Genomic DNA, 20,876 nt, shown 5'->3' on the forward strand with positions numbered 1-20,876 from the left:
TAAAAAAAGTAATAAAAATTTTTTTAAACCACATAAAAAAAGATATGTACATGCACATAAAAATGTAAAATTTCCTTTTATAATCAACTTTTCCCTACAAATGACCTAGATTTCCCCCCCTTCTTTTAAGTTTCAGAAGGCACTTACCTTGAGAAAAATCATGAAACAGTCCAGACTTTTTCTCGGCATCCTTATTTTCTCTCCACTCCTTAGTCTTGGTCTGCTAAGACTGCCATAACAAAATACCACAGACTGGGTGGTTTAAACAACAGAAATTTATTTTCTTACAGCTCTGAAGACTGGAAGTGCAAGATCAAAGTATTGGAAGGTTTGGTTTTTCCTGAAGCATCTGTCTTTGGCTTGCAGATGACTGTTTTCTTGCTGTGTCCCCATGTGGCCTCTTCTGTGTGTGTGTGTGCAACCCTGAGTGTCTCTTCTTATAAGGACACCATCCATCTGTGTCCCTTATGACATCATTTAACTTTAATCACCTCCCTAATGGTCTGATCTCCAAATACAGTTATGTTGAGGCATAAAGCTTCAACATACAAATTTTAGGGAGATACGATTCATATTACATCAGGTACCCGATATTCTATTTCTTTCTTCACTCTCCCTACATGCTGCTCTGCCTCTGTTCCCAGGCAGGAATATTATAAACCCATTTCCATTACTTATAAACATGTAAACATCTGTTGAGGAGTTAAACACATTTAAGTTGGACATAAAGCCTCAGACCAATGGAAGAACTCAAATCTCTTCCAACAGACAAAGTCATAGAGCTCAGGACAGAACTGGAGTTGGAATCCCCAGGCTCTAAGGATGAGAAAGTAAGCAGCACGCTTGTGTGACAAGAGATTATAATTTTTAAGTTCAGAGTTGGAAAATTAAAGAGATTTTCCCTTGTCTGCCATTCATTTAACCCTTTCTATATTCAAAAATATCAAAAAGATAATTGGAGAGAAAATTGCATTCTTGTATTCCCAGATCTCTTTGAGTTGGTCACTGGTGGTTTTTTTGGACAGGTACAGAATATTTCTCAGACTACAGTCTGGGCCTCTTCCTTAGGAGTGCATTTCCAAAACCCTAGCAACAATTCCCAGTGGCCTGGCATTGGGCATACAGAGGGTGTTGACTGGAGGGTTTCCAGTGGGCCACAGCATTGCCCCATTGCTGCAGATTCACCCTGTGGACCCAATAATCCATCAGAGACTGGTGTCAATCAGTTGCCCAGGCTGTTGTAGCACCTGCTTCCTTCCATTTATAGCATTAAGAACTTTCTTCCTGGGACCAAGCTGCATTTGTATACTCTGAAGATCCTCATCAGAGCAAAGTAACAGAGCTTCTAGATCAATCTGCTCTCTCATGAAAATAGGAAGGAATTCTTCCAGGTGGTGGGACTGCAAAAATACTTCCAGAGGAGTAGCATCAACCACATCTTCCTCCCACTCCACTTCATCCTCATCCCAAGGCAAATCATCTTCATGGCTGTTTTCCACTCCCTCGTTGTTAGCCTCAGCTTCCTCAGCCTCTGCTGCTCCTTGTCTCTGAAGCAATTCACTGTGCATCTGAAATCCCAACACCCTCTTGCTGTCTGAGAGGTCTTCGGGACTTAATATTCTGTTCCTTCTAAAAACAATATTGCCTAGACCCGGACGGTTAAGAATGGACTCGTGCTGCACACCTCCGTCCTCCTTTGCTGAGAAATGGAGCTTCTCTTTGAAGTCCTGGGAAAATGTGTCTTCCTCCTCTTCTCTGAACACTTCCATCACATTCCTCTGCCCACTTCTGCTCTCCTTCCCTACCAGCTCTTCTGTACCTTTGTTCTTCTTGAACTTTATCTTGAAGGTGTCTTTAATGCCCTTAGTTGCTGACCCAAATGTACCAGAAGCAGAAGCATTTGAAAGGGATGACCTGGAGAAAGTAGCCTTGGAAGAAGAAAGAGTCCCAGATTCCTCCTTGCTATAGGTGCGAGCCATCTTGTGTTGGTGCTTCTCTTGGAGCCTCTCGCACTCTTTGATCTGCCTCCTGGCATTCTTCTGAGCTTGCTCCTTCAGCCTGCTAACTTTCTTGGGGCTCATGATGTTCTGGGCAGTGGCAGCCTTATCCAGGAGAGCAACACATTCATTCTGCTCTCTGCTAGCAGCAGCATCCAGTGGAGACTGTAAGTTGTTGTCCAGGGCAAAGATGTTGGCACCAAAGTTGACCAGGAATGAAACACAGTGGGTATGACCATTGGAGGCTGCATAATGCAAGGGAGTATTTCCCCAGATGTCACATCTATTAGGGTCCCCTCTAGAAAAAATATCAAAAATACACATAATTTTTGTTTCTTAGAACATGAGGTCCAAAATAAATAAATAAATAAATAAATAAAACCAAGATGAACAAAATACATGTTAATCCTGCCTTGGCATTGGTTATAACTTGTGAAAGTCTAAACACATAGAGAAATCAACATGGCCAGAAACAGAAAGAGCCCATCTCTACCCTTTGCTTCCTTTTTAGAAGAAAAGCTTTCCAAGAAACATCCCCCTCCCCCCAAAAAAGCCACTTTCATGTCTCATTGTTCCCAATTGGATCACATGTCTATAGGAAGAGAAATAGAACTACTATAACTTAGGGCAATTAAAAATTTTCCCTGAAGCTAGGGATAAGATTACCCAGTGGCATACTTGTAAATGTTTAACAACTGGCTTACCCAAGAAAAAGATCAAAGCTCTGATTTATGGCATGTGCCAATTTTTGTGTTGTACATACACCCATCATGGCAAAATTCAAGCTACTAATGTGATATTACTGGACACAGTTTGGAAGAGATGTACAGTAACACACTGTTATAAATTATTCCCACCATATATGTAGATATTGCAGATGTGCAAAATCTTAAGAACATAGTTAATAGTAAAATGCACTAAATAATTAGGAAGTGAGAAGTTTTGAGTATTTAAAAATATAATTTATTAACTGATAGGTTAAATAACCTTATTTTTAATAATGACTCTGTTTAACAGACTGAAACTTCCTGAAAATTAAGCAATCATCTCTCATGAGCTGGTAAGAGCTCATTCCCACTCTAACAGTGTTACCACACTGGAGTCACATGTAGGAAAATAAAGAACTGAACAGAACTGGGTTCCCACCAGCAAGAAAGAAGAGGAGAATGGATATTGTGTAGGTACCAAACAGTATCTACTACAACCATTATTCATACAAAGGGTAGAACATATCCATTGATTCCCCAACTTACTTCCATGTAATTACAGTCTCATATATGCGATCAGTTCTGCAACGGCTTATGGTGTAATTGGGGGTACTATTAGATGGGATTAAGGCCAGAGACCCCATGCCAGCATAGAAACAGTCATGCGGTAGGTGCTCAGTAAAGATTTGTGGGATGAATTAATGCCTACTGGAATCTTGCCCCAGGCCACAACCCCACTCCCCCCATGAGATTGAGTTACTGGCAGTCATGTTGTTTAATATGGCTCTGGCCCCAAGCCCAAGCCATTGATGAGAACTCTGATAATACAGGTACTAAGAGGCATTCTTCCCTCACCCTAGACTAGACCCCCAAACGAGGATCCCTCTAAACTTTCCCCAGTCTGGACCCATGGAAGGACAGGAGACAGGTTCCGAGAAGGCCTCTTGACATTCTTGGTGAGTAGGATGTGGAAACAGGAGAGACAATCCATGCACTTGCAACTGCCACATCAATGCCCTGTGACCCTTCCTCTGTTGCTTGCTACTCAAAGTTTGGTCCCTGGATCAGTAGTAGCAGCTGCAGCTGCAGCTGCTAGTTTGCTAGAAATGCGGAATCTTGGACTCCAGCCCAGAATTCCTGAATCAGAATCCGAAGTTTAACAAGATCCCAAGGTGATATGTAAGTTCCCTGCAGATTGAGAAGAGCTGCGCTAGTTAACGGAGCCTAACCAATGTCCAGTAATTTGATGAATCGAATTTGTAACTCCTCCACGGAAAGCCTTGGTCTCCTCAGGCTTTTCAGTTATGAAGGTTTATACTTTCAATACCATCACCACCACCCACCATCACCATCTCCTTCTTAAAGAAAGACCAGGATAATTATCAGAGGGGTAAAATAAGGCTCAGAATGGTTAACTGATTTAAGCCTGTTACACAGGCAGCATACTTTGGATCAGGCTTGCCTCCAGGCCTAACGGTCTCCAGCACAATATAGTCTTATGTTAACAGACCTCAAGTTTTTCTACTTTACCAGCTATGAGGCCTCAAGCTTAACTCACTGAGGACTCAGTGTCCTCATCTGAATGAGTATGAGAATAATTTTCATGGAGTTGCTATGTGAATAAGTTAACATAAAGCCTTAGAAAAGTGCTTGGTCCATAGTGAATACTCAATAAACATTACCTATTATCATTTCCCTTTTCCCTAAACTCATAATCCCTAATTTCATATATTTATTTTCCCCACAGCATTATAATAGCTCTTGTGACTTTTGTTAAATGTTTATTTATTTTGAGAGAGAGAGCACAGGAGAGGGACAGAGGGAGAGAGAGAATCCTAAACGGCCTTTGCATTCAGAGTGGAGCCCGACATGAGGCTCCATCTCGTGACCATGAGCTCATGACCTGAGCCAAAATCAAGAGTCGGACGCTTAACTGACTGAGCCACCCAGGCGCCCTAGCTCTTGCGACTTTTTAACACTTACAGTCGTACTTAATTTGCCCAATATTTATGTCCCAACTCCCTAATGAGATAATATGCCTCAGAGGGTCAAACCTGTGTCTTTTTGTCCTTTGTATCACATCTCCTAGCAGAAGTCTCAGACTCAACTTAAAGAAACCAAGCAGGTCATTTAAGCAGCTGAATGGAGCCAAGCTTGTTCTTTCAACAAAGTCATAGTTGAGTGTGAACTTCAATGAGAAAGGATAGCTGTCGCTCAGCAGCAGCTGACTGCACCTTGAATAAAAGCAGGCACAATTTGGCCAGGGCTTCCATTTTCCACATAAAGCCAGACATCCAGGATTTCATGTGGAATTTTTTGAATTTCAAACGTTGGCTCCAATTTAAAAGAAAAATACAGTGAAATCCAAATAAAACACAGTTTTGGACTGGATCCAGCCCATACTCTGGCAGTTGGTAACCTCCTTCTGAGCAGAGAACAGCATGAACAGATGCACATATGGGTGATGTTAAACATGGCATATCTGAGGAACCAGGAGTATATTTCGGTTGACCAGAGTGCATGGAGATGGGGCAAGGGAAATCAGTGCAAAGAGGAAAGCAAGAAAATGAAATTTAATCTAAGGAAAGCAAATATTAAATAAGACCATTCTGTCGGGCTGCTACTTCCAAGAGGTCTGCCCAGTATGCCTGATTTAATTGTTTTGGATCAAAGAAAACCTCTTTCAGTCTTAGTGCAGTTGTGTATCTTAGGGGGGCACAGTGCCTCACCCCCAAAGATGTCGTTTTACATTTTATTTATTTTAACCAAGCACCATATTCAAAAGACTCCTTAAGTAGTCTAGACATCAAAGAGGGATTATAAAAACATCCAAGATGGTACTACAAACATAAACAAAAACATACTGGTTAAATTTACTTGAAACTATTGGGTTGTATAAGTTAAAAAAGAAATTATTGAGAGGAGTGAGCTATGGTGGGGATGTTCAGGGTCTTAAGGAGTTTAGGTTAAATCTACATGCTTTGGAACTTAAAGGAACTTAAATGACCCTTTCAAGATGGAAGGAAGAACATCAAGAAAACCTTGAGATGACCCCAAAGAGTGTCTTGTTCAAAGAAAATTTCAAATGCAAAATTCCAAATTTATAGATGAAACTGTCAGTAAGATGATTTAAAAGTTTCCCTAGTGTATTTATTTCCACTTATAAAAATTCTATTTAAAAGCAACTTTCTTGGGTGCCTGGGTGGCTGAGTTGGTTAAGCATCTGACTCTTCATGATCTCACAGTTTGTGAGTTCGAGCCCCAAGTCGGGCTCTGTGCTGACAGCTTGGAGCCTGGAACCTGCTTCAGATTCTGTGTCTCCCTCTCTCTGCCCCTCACCTGTTCACACTCTGTCTCTCTCAAATAAATAAATATTTAAAAAAATTTTTTTCAAAGCATCTGACTCTTAATTTCAGCTCAGGCCATGATCCCACAGTTCTTGAGTTCGAGCCCTGCATCAGGTTCTGTGCTACAGCTCGGAGCCTGGAGTCTGCTTCAAATTCTGTGTCTCCCTCTTTCTCTGCCCTTCCCCCAGCTCCCTCTCTGTCTGTCTCTCTCTCTCAAAAATTAAATTTTTTTTAATGTTTATTTTATTCTAAGGCAACTTTCTGGGGCGCCAGGGTGGCTTAGTTGGTTAAGCAACCAACTTCAGCTCAGGTCATGATCTCGCAATTTGTGAGTTGAAGACTCGTGACAAGCTCTGTGCTGACAGCTTGGAGATGGAGCCTGCTTCAGATTCTGTGTCTCCCTCTCCTCTTCGTGCTCTGTCTCTCAAAAATAAATAAAAACTTTAAAAAAATTTTTTTAAATAAAGCAACTTTCCAAATTTGTGTATAACTTAAAATATTTTCTAATGACAAATGTCATGGAGACCTTATTTTTTTTAATGTTTATTTATTTCTGAGAGAGAGAGACAGAGCATGAGCAGGACAGGGGCAGAGAGAGAGGGAGACACAGAATCCAAAGCAGGCTCCAGGCTCTGTGCCATCAGCACAGAGCCTGACACAGGGCTCGAACTCGTGAACTGTGAGATCATGACCTGAGCTGACGCCGGATGCCCAACTGACTGAGCCACCCAGGCGACCCTCATGGAGTACTTCTAAATTCAATCTTTGTCTTTCAGTCTTTGGTGTCTTTCATACTTCTTGATAGAATCATTACACATACCTGCCCAGATATTCACAAACTGGTCCCTGTCGTTTGATTATCTGAATCTAATATTGACGCTATAGTGTTTGCCTAGGCTAAATTCAGTCTTGGGTTGGTTTCTTTTCCTATTTCTTTTTTCCAAAAGAGAAACTCACAGAAGAGATTTTAAAATAATCCCCATTTTGCTCTTGCTTTTTTGTAGGTCAGTGCATTTGGGCAGTAATTTTTAAAACCGGATTGGTATTATAGTCACTAAATGGGCAACTTGCTTATATTAACTTACTCTGAGCATCTGGTCCACATCATTTTTTCTCTTTTGAAGTTAATTTGTTTTTTGTGAAGCTGTTCTCAGAAAAAAAAATCAGTCTTTCAAAAATGTTTTTCTACATAAGAAGGAATATTTGGACTTATTAATAATCAAAGAAATATAAATGAAAACAATGTACTACCATTTTCTTGCCCATCAGATAGGCAAGGATTAAAAAGAACAGTAATACTCAGTTTTGGCAGGAGTATGGGAAAATGAACAATGCTGGAGGAATCATAAAGTAGTTCAAATTTCCTGGCACGTTATGTGCCAAAAGCTTTTAAAACATAGCACCCTCTTGAATCAATAACTCTGCCTTTAAGAATTTATCCTAAGGAAATATTAGACCCTTGTGTAAAGATGAGTAAGCAAGGGTGTTCATCCCAACTTGTTAATAACAGTTGAAAGACTGGATTCAAATTTAAGTGTTATGAACAAGCAACTGATAAAATAAATTATGATGAAACCGTAAAAACAGAATACCATATAGTCATTAAAAACCAGTGACATGATGGGGCGCCTGGGTGGCTCAGTCGGTTGAGGGTCCGACTTCGGTTCAGGTCATGATCTCACACTCCGTGGGTTCGAGCTGCATGTCGGGCTCTGTGCTGATGGCTCAGAGCCTGGACTCTGCTTCAGATTCTGTGTCTGCCCCCCTCTCTACCCCTCCCCTGCTCATGCTCTGTCTCTCTCTGTCTCAAAAATAAATAAAAACAGTAAAAAAATTTTTAAAAAACAGTGGCATGGGATCCCTGGGTGGCACAGTTAGCTGACTGTCCAACTCTTGATTTCAGCTCAGTTCATGATCCCAGGATCATGGGATCAAGCCCCACATCAGGCTCTGTGCTGAGCCTGCTTAAGATTCTCTCCCTCTCTCTCTCTCTCTCTCTCTCTCTGTCTCTTTCTCTCCCTCTCCATCTGCCCCTCTCCCCACTCTTCTAAATCCAATCTCTGTCTTTTAGTCCTTGGTGTCTTTCATACTTCTTGATAGAACCATTACACATATCTGCCCAGGTGTTCACAAACTGGTTCCCCTCATTTGATTAGCTGAATCCAATATTGATGCTATAGTGTTTGCGTGGGCTAAATTCAGGCAAATTCTCTCTCTCTCTAATTAACAAAACAAAACAAAACAAAACAAAACAAAACAAAACACCAGTGGTATAGATTTCTACTTCAAAGAGCAAATAAAAAACTGAAAGTGAAAATGATCCATAATCTATTGTTAAATAATTAGAAGCAGGTGTCAGAACAGTTTGTATAATATGACTGCCTTTTTTCAGGGGGAAAAATGTATGTGTATGTACATGTTCTCAAAGGAAAAAGTCTGGAAGGATATAAGCCCAAATGTTAATGACTGAAAATTGGTTTGATTTTTACTTTATTAAATTTATCTTTGTAATATGATGTAAAATTTTGCAATAAGTATCCTCGAAGAATCAGGGAGGAAGATAACTTAGGTTAGCAAGTGAAACAAAACAAAAAAAATTCACATACACTTTGAAGGCAAAATGAAATTTTGTATAATTGGCGCCATCTTCCAAGTGTAGGAGAACATATGTAATTATTGCTTTTCATCTTTAAATTTTGAAAAGAAAGGAACACAATTTTTAACAAAGCCAGAGTTTGGGTATTAATAATTACCACATGATCCACTGTCAGTGATCAATGACTGATTAACTTCTAAATTCAATTTTTAATTTATTTCCCTTTTTAACTCCCTTAAGTATAACTGGCAATTGATCTCTCACAGTTCCTGAAAATTGGCTGTGGTCAATATGGGAGCCTAAGAAAACCTGTACAAGATATTTTTTTCAGCCCATGTACTCCATGGCAACTTAACACAACGGTGGAACATGGGGTCTTACCTTCCTCTTCCTCTACTCACCAAAACATCCAGTCAACTGTAATTGATCCTACACCCAAACTGCCACTCCAATCCATCCCTGTCTCCCCATTGCCATTGCCACTGCCCTAGTCCAGTTCATCTCTCATCTCAACCATTAAAATAGCCCTTGAACATTTTCTGTGACTGCTACACAGCTGCCTGAACAAGTTTTGTAAACACAAATCTACCAGGTGGCTACCCTGCTTAAACCTGACAATGACTTCCCATGCCGTTAGGATAAAGTTCAACTCCCAAACAGAGTTTACAAGGCTCTTGTGATCTGGTCGTTTCTTATAACTTGGCCTCTCCCCATTAAAGCTGCATCCAGCCATACTCAACTTCAGTGCCTAGAATGCAAAGTGCTCTCACTTGGGAAACATTCTTCCTTCCATCTCCTGGCCAGCTTCTTCTCACCTTTCAAGTTACAGCTTCAATGATCCAGAAAGCCTATCCTCACTCTATGGTTTGGGATAGATGCCTGTGTTATTTATGTAGCGCCCTTTCTTTCACCCCTTTATAACCAATATCATCTATGACTTAACTTACTTAATTTCTGTCTTCCTCTCTCAAATCTGATCACCATGAGGAGAGGAATTGGGTCTCTCTTGTTGATCAGAGCATCCCCAGTGGCCAATAAAATGGCTGGTACATTGCAAATATGTAAAAGTAAATATTTACTGAATTGAAATTGATTCACTTAGCTCCTTTGTTAATGTGTTCTTTTTTCCTTTCTTTACTGCCATCGGGTTATAGCTGCCAACACTGCCTAGCCCTTCTGGTAACATGCAGAAGAAAAGAGATAGGTAATTCCTGCATTAGAATTTGGGGGAAGTGTGTATGCATGTGTATATATCTGACAGCTAGAGAGATAAGACAGGCTGAAGGTCCCTTATAAAGCCAACTATTTCATCTAAGAATCATGGCTTGCATTAGGGTTGTGTATTAATAAAAGGCTGTGGATTTTAATGGAATAGATAAAAAAAACAACGCATCATTTGTTCCAATCAAAGTTAACATCTTAAAGTCAAGTAAAACAGTGATTTCTTTTTAAGAGCCAACCATTTAAATTTCATGGAAAAGTTTGTTTGTTTGTTTGTTTGTTTGTTTGTTTTAAAGTAGGCTTCAGACCTAGCATGGAGCCCAATGTGGGGCTTGAATTCATGACCCTGAGATCAAGACCTGACCTGACATCAAGAGTCAGATGCTTAACTGACTGGGCCACTTAGGTGCCCTTATGTAAAAGATTTTTAAAGACACAAAATTAAAATATCCTCCCCCCCATCCCCCTGCCCCGAGCAGATAACAAAGCCTTAGAGTTCAGGATCTTTCTATGTGTGGCTCATAAGGGATGAGCCATCCCCATGGTAGAAGTTCTTAATGTGAAAAGAGCATCTCTAGGCAGTTTTCTCTTTTTCTCTAAAAAGACAATTATTTAGACAATCCATAAAGAACAAAGTATTTTCACTGACTTCCTTGTCTCTTGCTGCTGTCTGTAAACTCCTACCATAAACACTGTTTACAGTAGAAACCATCAGGTTGAACTTACCCTCTGCTGCAGATTATTTCTAGGGCTTCCAAATTCCCATGGTAAGCTGCCAGGAGTGTGGGAGTCATGCCATCTTCATCAGAAAGATTCAGATCTCTCTTGGTAGCCTCTTTCAAAAGTTCTAAGTAGCTATCACTAGCAGCTTGGTGGTAGCGAGTGGACATTTTTCCTGGCCACCTAAGCCCAGCCAGATATTGCTCTCCAGGCAGATCAGGTTGTTGGTGAAGTAGCCTTCCTGCAAAGCTGGTTAATCAGTAACAAGGAAGAGTGTCACCTCAGGACAAAGGTCATTCCAGCCTCCTCCGTGGAAGGCAGCCAGAAAGGTTCACAGCACTGAACTTGGACCTTTCCTTTCTGGCATGGCCATGACCTGGAATAGTAAGGAATGCGGGGTTCGTCTTGAGTGTTTTAAGCCACATTTAATTTTTTCTGTCCATTAGCATGTCTTGAATGTAGTATTGGTCATCTAGGCACAGAATGTACAAAATAATTTCCAAACAATGCAGAACTAGTCTAGTTCACTAGGGAGGTCTACTTTAGAAACTATTTTATTGAGGTATAATTTATACACTATGAAATTCACCCCTTTTAAGTGTGTAATTCAATGATAGTAAATTTACACAGTGGTTCAAGCATCACCACAATCCAATTTTAGAACATATCTATCACCCTCAAAATATCCCTCATACTCATTTGTAGTTAATCCCCATTTCCCCTCCCAACCCTAGGAAACTACTAATCTGCTTTCTGTCTCTATAGATTTGCTTTTTAAGGGCATTTAATATAAATGGAATCATAAAATATATAGTCTTTGTGTTCAGGGTTTTTTTTTTAGCTTCACATAATTTTCTGAGGTACATTCATTTTTCAGTATATAAGAGTACTTCCTTTTTATTGCTGAATAATATTCTACTATAGAAATATACCAAATGTTCATGATTCATCCAATAGCTGATGGACATTTAGATTGTTTCCCCTTTTTGTTTTTATGAATAATGCTTCTAAGAACATTCACACGCAAGTCTGTGTGGACATATATCTTTATGTCTCTTGGGTTTATAGCAAAGAGTGGAATGGCTGGGTTACATGATGATTTATATTTAACTTTTTCAGAAATTGCCAGTGTTTTTCCAAAGTCACTGTACTGTTATACATTTCTACCAGCAATGATTGGTGATAATTTCTCCATATCTTTGCAGCCTTTGTTGCCTTTTTGCTTATAGCCATCCTTAGAGGATGTGAAGTGGTATCATTATGGTTCTAATTTGTATTTCCTAATGATTAATGATGTTGAGCACGTTTTCATGTGCTTATTAGCCATTCTTACATCTTATCTTTATTAAATTGTTTGCCCATTTTTCTCACTGGGTTATTATCTTATTATTGAGTTATAAAAATTCTTTATATATATTGAACAAAAATCCTTTATCAGATCTATTTTGAACTGAATGAAAATGAAGACACAACATCTCAGAATTTTAAAACAGAGCTTGGCCCAAATGTCCATCAACTGATGAATGGATTAAGAAGATGTGGTATATATGAGGTGCCTGGGTGGCTCAGTTGGTTAAGTGTTTGACTTTGGCTCAGGTCATGATTTCACCGTCCATGAGTTCGAGCCCCATGTCAGGCTCTGTGCTGACAGCTTAGAGCTTAGAGCCTGGAGCCTGCTTTGGATTTTGTGTCCCCCCCCTCCCCTGCTCCTCACCTACTCACACTCTGTCTCTCTCTCTCTCAAAAATAATAAATAAACATTAAAAAAAGATTATATATACACACACACACACACACACACACACACACACACACACACAGTGGAATACTACTCAGTAATGAAAAAAGAATGATATCTTGCCATTTGCAACAGTGTGGATGGAACTGGAGGGTATTATGCTAAGTGAAATAAGTCAGTCAAAGAAAAACAGATATCACACGATTTCACTCATATGTGGAATTTGAGAAACCTAACAGATGATCATAGGGAAAAGGAAGGAAAAATAAGATAAAAACAGAGAGTAAGGCAAACCATAAGAGACTCTTAAATAAAGAGAATAAACTGAGGGTTGATGGGGGTCAGGGGTGGGGAAAATGGGTGATGGGCATTAAGGATAGGACTGGTTGGGATGAGCCCTGGGTGTTATATGTAAGTGATGAATCACTGGATTTTACTCCAAGACTACACTGTATGTTAACTTGAGAATAAATAAAATAAAAATAAAAAATGTAAAAATAAATAAAACAGAGCTTGGGGGAGAAATTAGCAGTTTTTAATGCCTGTATTAAAAAAAGAGAAATATCTCAAATCAATAACTTAAACTCCCACCTTAAGGAAAGGAGGAAAACATGGAAAAATTAGTGCAAATAAAGAACACAATGTAAGACCAAAAACATGGTCCAAATATCTCTGTAAAACAAATAAGTGTAAATGGACAAAATTCACCAGTTGGAAGACCCAGCTATATCTTATTCACAACAGACACAGCTAAAATATAAAATTGCAGAAAGATTGAAAGCAAAAAATGGAAAAGTTTTATCAAGAAAATACTGACAAAAAATGGTATATCTATATTTATATCAGACAAAATATAGTTTAAGCCAAAAAATTACTAGGGATAAAGAGAGATGATGAAAGGAACAATTCATCAACAAAATATAATAGTCCTAAGCTTGTGTGTACCTAATAACATAGCCCCCAAATAGAGAAAACAAAAAATAATAGAACTGGAACAGAAGGAGCAAGTCCACAATCACAGTAGGAGATTTTAATTAACTCTCTTAATATTATATATATAATGATAATGTTAATTCACCCTCTGTATATCATACACACACACACACACACACACACACATATATATTAGGTTAAAGATTAGTAAAAATATAAAATATTTGAACACAATTAAAAGCTTGACTTAACAATCCTATGTATAACTCTATACTCAATAGAAAAAGCATGTTCTTTTCAAGTACACAGAAATATTTATAAAAATTGCCCACCTAGAATGCAAATTGGTGCAGCCACTCTGGAAAACAGTGTGGAGGTTCCTCAAAAAATTAAAAATAGACCTACCCTATGACCCAGCAATAGCAGTGCTAGGAATTTACCCAAGGGACACAGGAGTACTGATGCATAGGGGCACTTGTACCCCAATGTTTATAGCAGCACTCTCAACAATAGCCAAATTGTGGAAAGAGCCTAAATGTCCATCAACTGATGAATGGATAAAGAAATTGTGGTTTATATACACAATGGAGTACTACGTGGCAATGAGAAAGAATGAAATATGGCCCTTTGTAGCAACATGGATGGAACTGGTGAGTGTGATGACAAGTGAAATAAGCCATACAGAGAAAAACAGATACCATATGGTTTCACTCTTATGTGGATCCTGAGAAACTTAACAGAAACCCATGGGGGAGGGAAAGGAAAAAAAAAAAGAGATTAGAGTGGAAAAGAGCCAAAGCTCTCTTTGAGCCAAAGCATAAGAGACTCTTAAGAACTGAGAACAAACTGAGGGTTGATGGGGGGTGGGAGGGAGGGGAGGGTGGGTGATGGGTATTGAGGAGGGCACCTTTTGGGATGAGCACTGGGTGTTGTATGGAAATCAATTTGACAATAAACTTCATATATGGAAAAAAAAATTGCCCACCTAATAAAACCAGTGCAGGCCTCAATAAGTATCAAATGATAGATTTCATGCAGACCATGTCCTGTGAAGACACAGCAATAAAATTAGAACCCTTCGCCCGATACAACTGATAAACTGTATTGATATTCTCTTGAAGTATATATTTTACATAGTTTTTATCATCAAATACATACATTTTTGCATTGTCTTTTCCTCTCTTTAATCCACCATAAGTATTTCCCATATTGTTACAAAAGCTTTAATATGTTTGGATAATAGTCCATGGAATTGAGGTGAGGAAGATCTATTTTCAAAGTCTATAACTCTTTATTCTTCTTATCTCTTTTTGTCTAAGCCTTTATTCCAAGATAAATTATCTGTCAACTTTGAGAAAGTACAAAGCTTTCATCTGCAAGTTTCTCACGATAATTAGCTCCAAGAGTCAATGTTTGTTCCTTTTTCTGGTTTCTATGAGAACCAGTAGAAGCTGTAGAAGCAACCTGGAGGACACTATTATTTATTTGTAAGGAGGGAAAAAGAATTTTTTTAAGACTGCAGAGAGTGAAATATTCAAACGTGATTATGGATACTGTGAGAACAACTAATTTTTTCATGAGCTACTTTAATTTAGACACAATTACATTCATGAATATATTCTAAAATAGAAAATCATATATAATCTGACAGAGGGCTTCTCAAAGGTCGATTAATTATTGTGTATATAATTATAAACTATATTATTAGCTTATAGAAAGCTAAGTGCCAATCAAACGAGGAGTCTGTTACGAGATGAAGATGATGATAAAGATAATGTGATAATGATGGGGAGAAGGAGAATGATAAAGATAAGGATGGAAGCAAAGATAAAGGAGGACAGACCAATCATTCATATAGGAAGAAGGGTTAGAAATGGAGGAGAAGGAAGAGTTTCTCTACTCCAGTAGCACTCATGACTTGGACTCAAACTCTCCTGTGAAATGGTAAGACACCTGAGCTGTTTGTTTTAATATTTTTAAATGGTATTTAAATATCCTGGCACCCTTTGGCATTTCCTTGGGAAAACCCCTTCCTTAAAAGAAGAGTGTGTTGGGGGGGCGCCTGGGTGGCTCCGTCGGTTAAGCGGCTGACTTCGGCTCAGGTCATGATCTCGCAGTCCGTGAGTTCTAGCCCCGTGTCGGGCTCTGTGCTGACAGCTCAGAGCCTGGGGCCTGCTTCAGATTCTGTGTCTCCCTCTCCCCTGTTCATGCTCTGTCTCTCCCTGTCTCAAAAATAAATAAACGTTAAAAAAATTAAAAAAAAAAAAAAGAAGAGTGTGTTGGGAAGGTGAGGTGAAGCAGAAACAGATCCTGAACTTGAAGATCCTCCTTACACCATTCCCTCAAGAGGAGATTGACAGAGAGGGTTGAAATTAGACCTAGAAGACCTGAAGTCCATATATTCTGGAAGAACTTACTGCATCTATTTGAGTTTCCATTTCTTTGTGAATAAAATTGGAGGATATTGCTCATGATCATATTATCATCTAAACTTATAGTAGTAAAGGTGAAATGATATAAAATTCCTTGCAAACTGTGAAGTATGGTTTTACAAACTGGAAGAGCCAAGAAACCATGTGATTGTGGCTAAGAGTGCAGTTAGAGAGAGAGAGCTCTAAAACTTAGTAATTGGTCTCTTTTCTTATTTTCTACTGTACTTCTCAAAGTACAAAGGAGAGACACAACTGGTAGGAGATGGTAAGGGCAGAGATTAATGAAAATACCTAAGACAGATCTGCATATAATTTAGGCACTAACTGCTCATCAGGAGTCTAGATAATTATGGGGCAATTGTGGCTTTTGACTGTATGTTTTGACAGTATTGGCCTTGTGGAAATAAGTATTTGAATCTGTCCCAACAGTATGCTATTGGACTCTTTGAAGGTCAGAAAAGAATATCTTCCCTACACACTGGTTGATAGACTTTAAGGGTCTGATTTAAATGTCCATTTAAATATCCAGAGTAAGTCAGGTGCTCATCACCTTCCTGTTGTAACCAACCCTGTCCTGCTCCCACCTCCCTATACACCTGCAATATTAGAATAACTTTAGAAACTCTTGCTAGTGACTTCTATGTCCCTCTGCTGCCACTTAGGTTCAGAGGGGGTAGGCTTTATTTCCTCCTTTGTTTTCTTAAAAACTCATTTATTACCTGACACCCCATGCATTTAACCATTTCACTTTGAGAGTCCCTTAGACCCAAACACCACTTCTTTCTGCCAATGACCCAGAGAAAACAGGGTTAATTGGCACCCCCAGGGGCAACACTTAGAAAGATTCTCCCCCTAAAGGGTCTCCTCCTCCCCACAAAGCAATGGCATTGTCCATTCTTCATTGCTGTATTTATAATTTTGCAGTCTCTCCTGCCACCTGACAGCTTGATGTTGTAAACAACTGTCCCATCTACCATGGAGTCTAATCCTGGATGAAAGGAAGTAGTAGCCCTTGGATGGAGAATTTACCTAGGACTCTGATCTATCTATAAAACAGAGTCTTGTGTGTTCCTTTGCCCAGAGAGAGAGATGGAAGGAACAAAGATTAGTGGTAGTTGATACCTCCAGTCTACCCCCAAGAAAAACCACTGCCAACAAAGTGGAAACCCAACTTCTTCCTTGTTCTGAAAAACCATTCACTGCTAATTGGGAAAGAAATTCAATGTGAAGCCCAGAAACACTTATTTTTATTAACGAGATTGCCCCCTAAACCCAAGAGACCTGGTTTTCAAAAGCAGCCTGTATTTGTTTTCCAAAGCTATTTACGCCTAATTATAGAGGAAATTCACTTGTATGGTAGGGAAGCACATTTTTACCTAATAAGGAAAAAGAAAAGATCCAAGCAGAACGTTGCTTTTAACAAGAATGTTTCATCTAATGAGCATCTTATTATGAATTTTAATGAAAATAAAAGGATTAACAGAAAGTAAAAAAAATTATAAAGGATTACAGAAGTCCTATTGTTACATGGTACTTATAGGAAGTAAGCAAGGACAGAATAGGCGTCATTAACACATTACTGTATGTGCTGGACTTGGGTTTGTGAGAAACAAACCATTTGAGGTAAAGACATTTTTAAGTCCATTACTCAGAAAATGTCACTTAGTTATTTATGTACGTTTTCCTCTTGAGCACAGCAACAAAACTCTTCAACCTATTTGATGTGGATTTTTCCTCTTCAAAAGAGATTCAACAACCCTGCTTCTCATTTAAACACATATATCACTCAAAATACAGAGAAACTTTCTTTCCCACATTGAAGGTCACTGGTGTTGTTTTTCTTAGAAACATTGTTAAATACAAACATGAGGCAATGAAAGGAACCACTGTCTGCCCTTTTGTTTTTTTCTTCTCTAAATGAAAACATTTATGAAAATATTTAGGTGGGTAAGTTGACTATTGAAATTATAATGTCCCTGAAGTATTGATTGGGCTTAATTTATTCACATAAGTTTCAAGCCATTCAAAGCCCTATTTTTCTGCCAAAAACACAGACAGAGCTGTTATTGTACCATCTGGTTTGCATGAAGAATCTCTTGGCATCTCTTAACTGCATATTTTATAAATGCTAAATCCCAGATGGCATTACATTGTAACAGTGGAGAGTTTTATAAAGGTTTCCAAAAACAAATTCTTTAAAATCTGAATACTGGATAGTTTAAGCAGGGGCTATGAATTTAAATTCTGCACTTGAATCAACTGGCTTTGTTATCTAGACAAATTTCCTTTTTCTTTTGCCCTTACTCCTTTCTAATTATTATTGGCTCTGTGAATTGAAGATTTCAATCAATAAAATCATATGACCAAGTCTTCACTCAAAGCTTAAATTCATATAAAAGTTGTAAGAACAATGATCACTGGAAAACCTGTATTAGCTGCCATTTTGTTTCAAGATAGAATTTACCACAAAGGAGGGATGTTACGGTACCTGTTAGCAGATCATCAAATACCATCAAAACCATTCACCACTCTTAAAGCTGATAGTTGGACTGGAAACTATGCAACTGTGAGCAGCATGCATTATGTTGAAACAAAGCCCTAGTATGTAATAGCTAAGAACACAGATTCTTAAGTCAGAGACTGACAGACACTAACCCAGAAATTAAATCCCACCATTAATTTGGGCAGATTACTTCTGAGCTTCAATTTCCTCACCAGTAAAATGAAGAGAAAACCCCACAGAGTTATTGCAAGTAATATTATTCACAGGGCTGATGCAAGTAATTAGTTACTTCACACAATGTATGGTCTGTAGTCAGTACTCAATGAATGTAAATTAGTAGTAGTCCCACTGGAAGTAGAAGCTGAAGTCAAGCAGAAGTAGCGGTACTACTAGTAGAAAGGAAGGAACTCTTGGGGCGCCTGGGTGGCTCAGTTGGTTGGGTATCCGACTTCAGCTTAGGTCATGACCTCACAGTTGGTGGGTTCAAGCCCCACGTCGGGCTCTGTGCTGGCATCTTGGAGCCTGGAGCCTGCTTCTGATTCTGTGTGTTTCTCTCTCTGCCCCTCCCCTGCTCACACTCTGTCTCTCAAAAATAAATAAAAATGTTAAAAAAATTTTTTTTTAATTAAAAAAAGAAAGGAAGGAACTCTCTCCCTTCTTTAGGTCAATCATAAATGTATAATTACTGCATTTTCTTACACCTTCTCTTTCCTTTGCATTTTTCTTCTCCGTAACAACAAGGAACTGGCTTTTTGTTTTGTTTTGTTTTTTGGGTTTTTGGGTTTTTTTGGTCCTATTCGTCATCATGGTTCAGTAAAAAGAGTATATATTTTATAGTCACACAGAGTTGTCTTTCAATCTGAGAATGTGTATTTGTCTTCTAGGGTTGCCCCAAAAAGTACCTCAAACTCGGTGGCTTAATCAGCAGAATTTTTTTCTTACAGTTCTGGAAGTCAGAAGTCCAAGATCAAAGTGTCAGCAGGGTTGGTTCCTTCTGAGGGCTATGAGGGAAGGATCTTTTCTGGGGCCTCTCTCCTTGGCTTATAGATGGCCATCTTCTTCTGTGTCTTCATATTGTCTTCCCTCTGTATACATCTCTGTCCAAATTTCCTCTTCTCTTACAGACACTAGTCATATTGCATTAGGGCCCACCCTAAAGATCTCATTTTAAGTTAAGCTAGAGGATCTATCTCTAAGTACAAGGCCTCTCAAGAACTGGGCTCAGAACTGGCATAGTGCCAGTTCTACCACATTCTGTTGGCCAAACCAGCCAGACTCAAGGGGGAAGTGAAGACACAGGAAGAAACTGACCTCGAAGCACACTGCAAGGGATGGGAATACAGGGAGGGGTAGAAGATTGTGACTTGTACAACAAATCTTCACATCAGCTTCAGAACTTTAATATTTAACATATATTCTATCAACTAAAAGTAATGTGCTGCATTGCCAAGAAAACCTTTTCTCTATTTCTGTGGTAACCACTGCACTCTTTACTAGCTATGGAGTAATCTGTATTAATACTTTTATATAAATGGGTTTTTATTTAGAACTTCTGAGCCTTCTCTGTCATCCATTTACCTAAGCTGCCCTATCTTTATATTTACAGATCAATGAAGTCTTGTATGCTTTTGTTCTAGTTCTTTCTGAACCCATGACTATCAAGAGGCTTATTCAACTTGGATCTGTCTAAAGATCCCAAGGGGAAAATGATATTAATATTGTATAGTTACACTGTTAAAGGAATTACCATATGATGTTAAAGAACATTCTCTTTGACATAATCTATCTTGTTTTCCTAAGTTAAATTCATATTTGACATTTGAAAGCTATTTTAAGCTGTATTAGCATAGCTGGTAGAAGTTTCTAGATTTCTTATTTATCTTCTACTGCTAAATTCTAATTAATGCCATCTTGTACTTCTAAAGCTAACTGATCTGCAAGAGAAGCAGAATTTTAAAACACCTCTTCATGCACACACCACACACACACACACACACACACACACACACACACAGGGGGAGAGAGAGAGAAAGGGAAAATCATAATGAATTAGAAAGAGCTTGGGAATGGACATCAGGACCTGATTCCTTACTGGATCTCTGCTGCTAACTTTCTGTAAGATCTTGAGCAAGTTACTAAACCTCTTAGGTGTAATTTCTTCATTTTACATTAGGGAGATGGACTTTGGAAGCCTCACGTACCAAATCCACTCACTTGGGTGCTATACCTTTATATCATGAAGTTTGAACCCATGGGCCTTTGATTGTATACCTTCTATTGATCACTTAAATACCACTCAGATTTACTGTTACTTCTGTTTGCACTTTAAAATTATTTTAATTGGTTATTTTGTCACCAAGACAACTCAACCAATACAGAAAAAAAATAGAGTCAGTAAAACAGGAGTTCCCCACCTCTGTATTCCTATGGATGATATTGTGCATATATTTATAACCAGTAGTAGAAGAGCACAGACAAACCAGAACCAACAATTGTTGTAAATGGCCAGCATAGCTGGACTGGGCTTGACTGCCTGTATATCTGCATGGTCTCTTCCCCTGGGTAACACAATTAGCTCTCTGGAAATACTTTCCTGGACTTTTTTTTCCATAAGAGAGAGAGCACGCACATGGAAGCAGGGGAGAAGGGCAGTGGGAGAGAGAGAGGGAGAGAGAGAGAGAG

The 20,876-nt window shown here is 38.8% G+C and overlaps 1 protein-coding gene across 2 annotated transcripts; it reads right to left on the reverse strand.

The window, feature by feature from the left end:
- Window positions 1-260: 260 nt before the first annotated feature.
- Window positions 261-15,345, reverse strand: ANKS4B (ankyrin repeat and sterile alpha motif domain containing 4B). Of its 2 annotated transcripts, XM_047087763.1 has the most exons (3): window positions 14,245-15,345; window positions 10,595-10,964; window positions 261-2,295 (listed from the first exon to the last, which is right to left on the reverse strand). In XM_047087763.1, the coding sequence occupies exons 2-3, from the start codon at window positions 10,756-10,758 to the stop codon at window positions 1,206-1,208; spliced, it is 1,254 nt and encodes a 417-aa protein (XP_046943719.1). In that variant the 5' UTR covers window positions 10,759-10,964; window positions 14,245-15,345; the 3' UTR covers window positions 261-1,205. The 2 variants fall into 2 exon arrangements, with proteins under 2 accessions (XP_046943719.1, XP_046943720.1); XM_047087764.1 differs by lacking the exon at window positions 14,245-15,345 and having other exon boundaries at window positions 10,595-11,271.
- Between the last annotated feature and the right edge of the window lie 5,531 nt (window positions 15,346-20,876).

This window comes from Lynx rufus, unplaced genomic scaffold (assembly GCF_022079265.1).
Source record: "Lynx rufus isolate CCGP_SWC_20201006 ecotype Redwood Valley unplaced genomic scaffold, mLynRuf1.p SCAF_23, whole genome shotgun sequence".
NCBI lineage: Eukaryota > Metazoa > Chordata > Mammalia > Carnivora > Felidae > Lynx > Lynx rufus.

What these genes read in the sequence shown, in the direction of transcription:
- ANKS4B (XM_047087763.1), bottom strand. Translation starts at nt 10,758, where the DNA reads ATGTCCACTCGCTACCACCAAGCTGCTAGTGATAGCTACTTAGAACTT. An exon ending in GAAATAATCTGCAGCAGAGG is followed by an intron (nt 2,296 to 10,594) that starts GTAAGTTCAACC and finishes TATTTTTTCTAG; the next exon opens with AGGGGACCCTAATAGATGTG.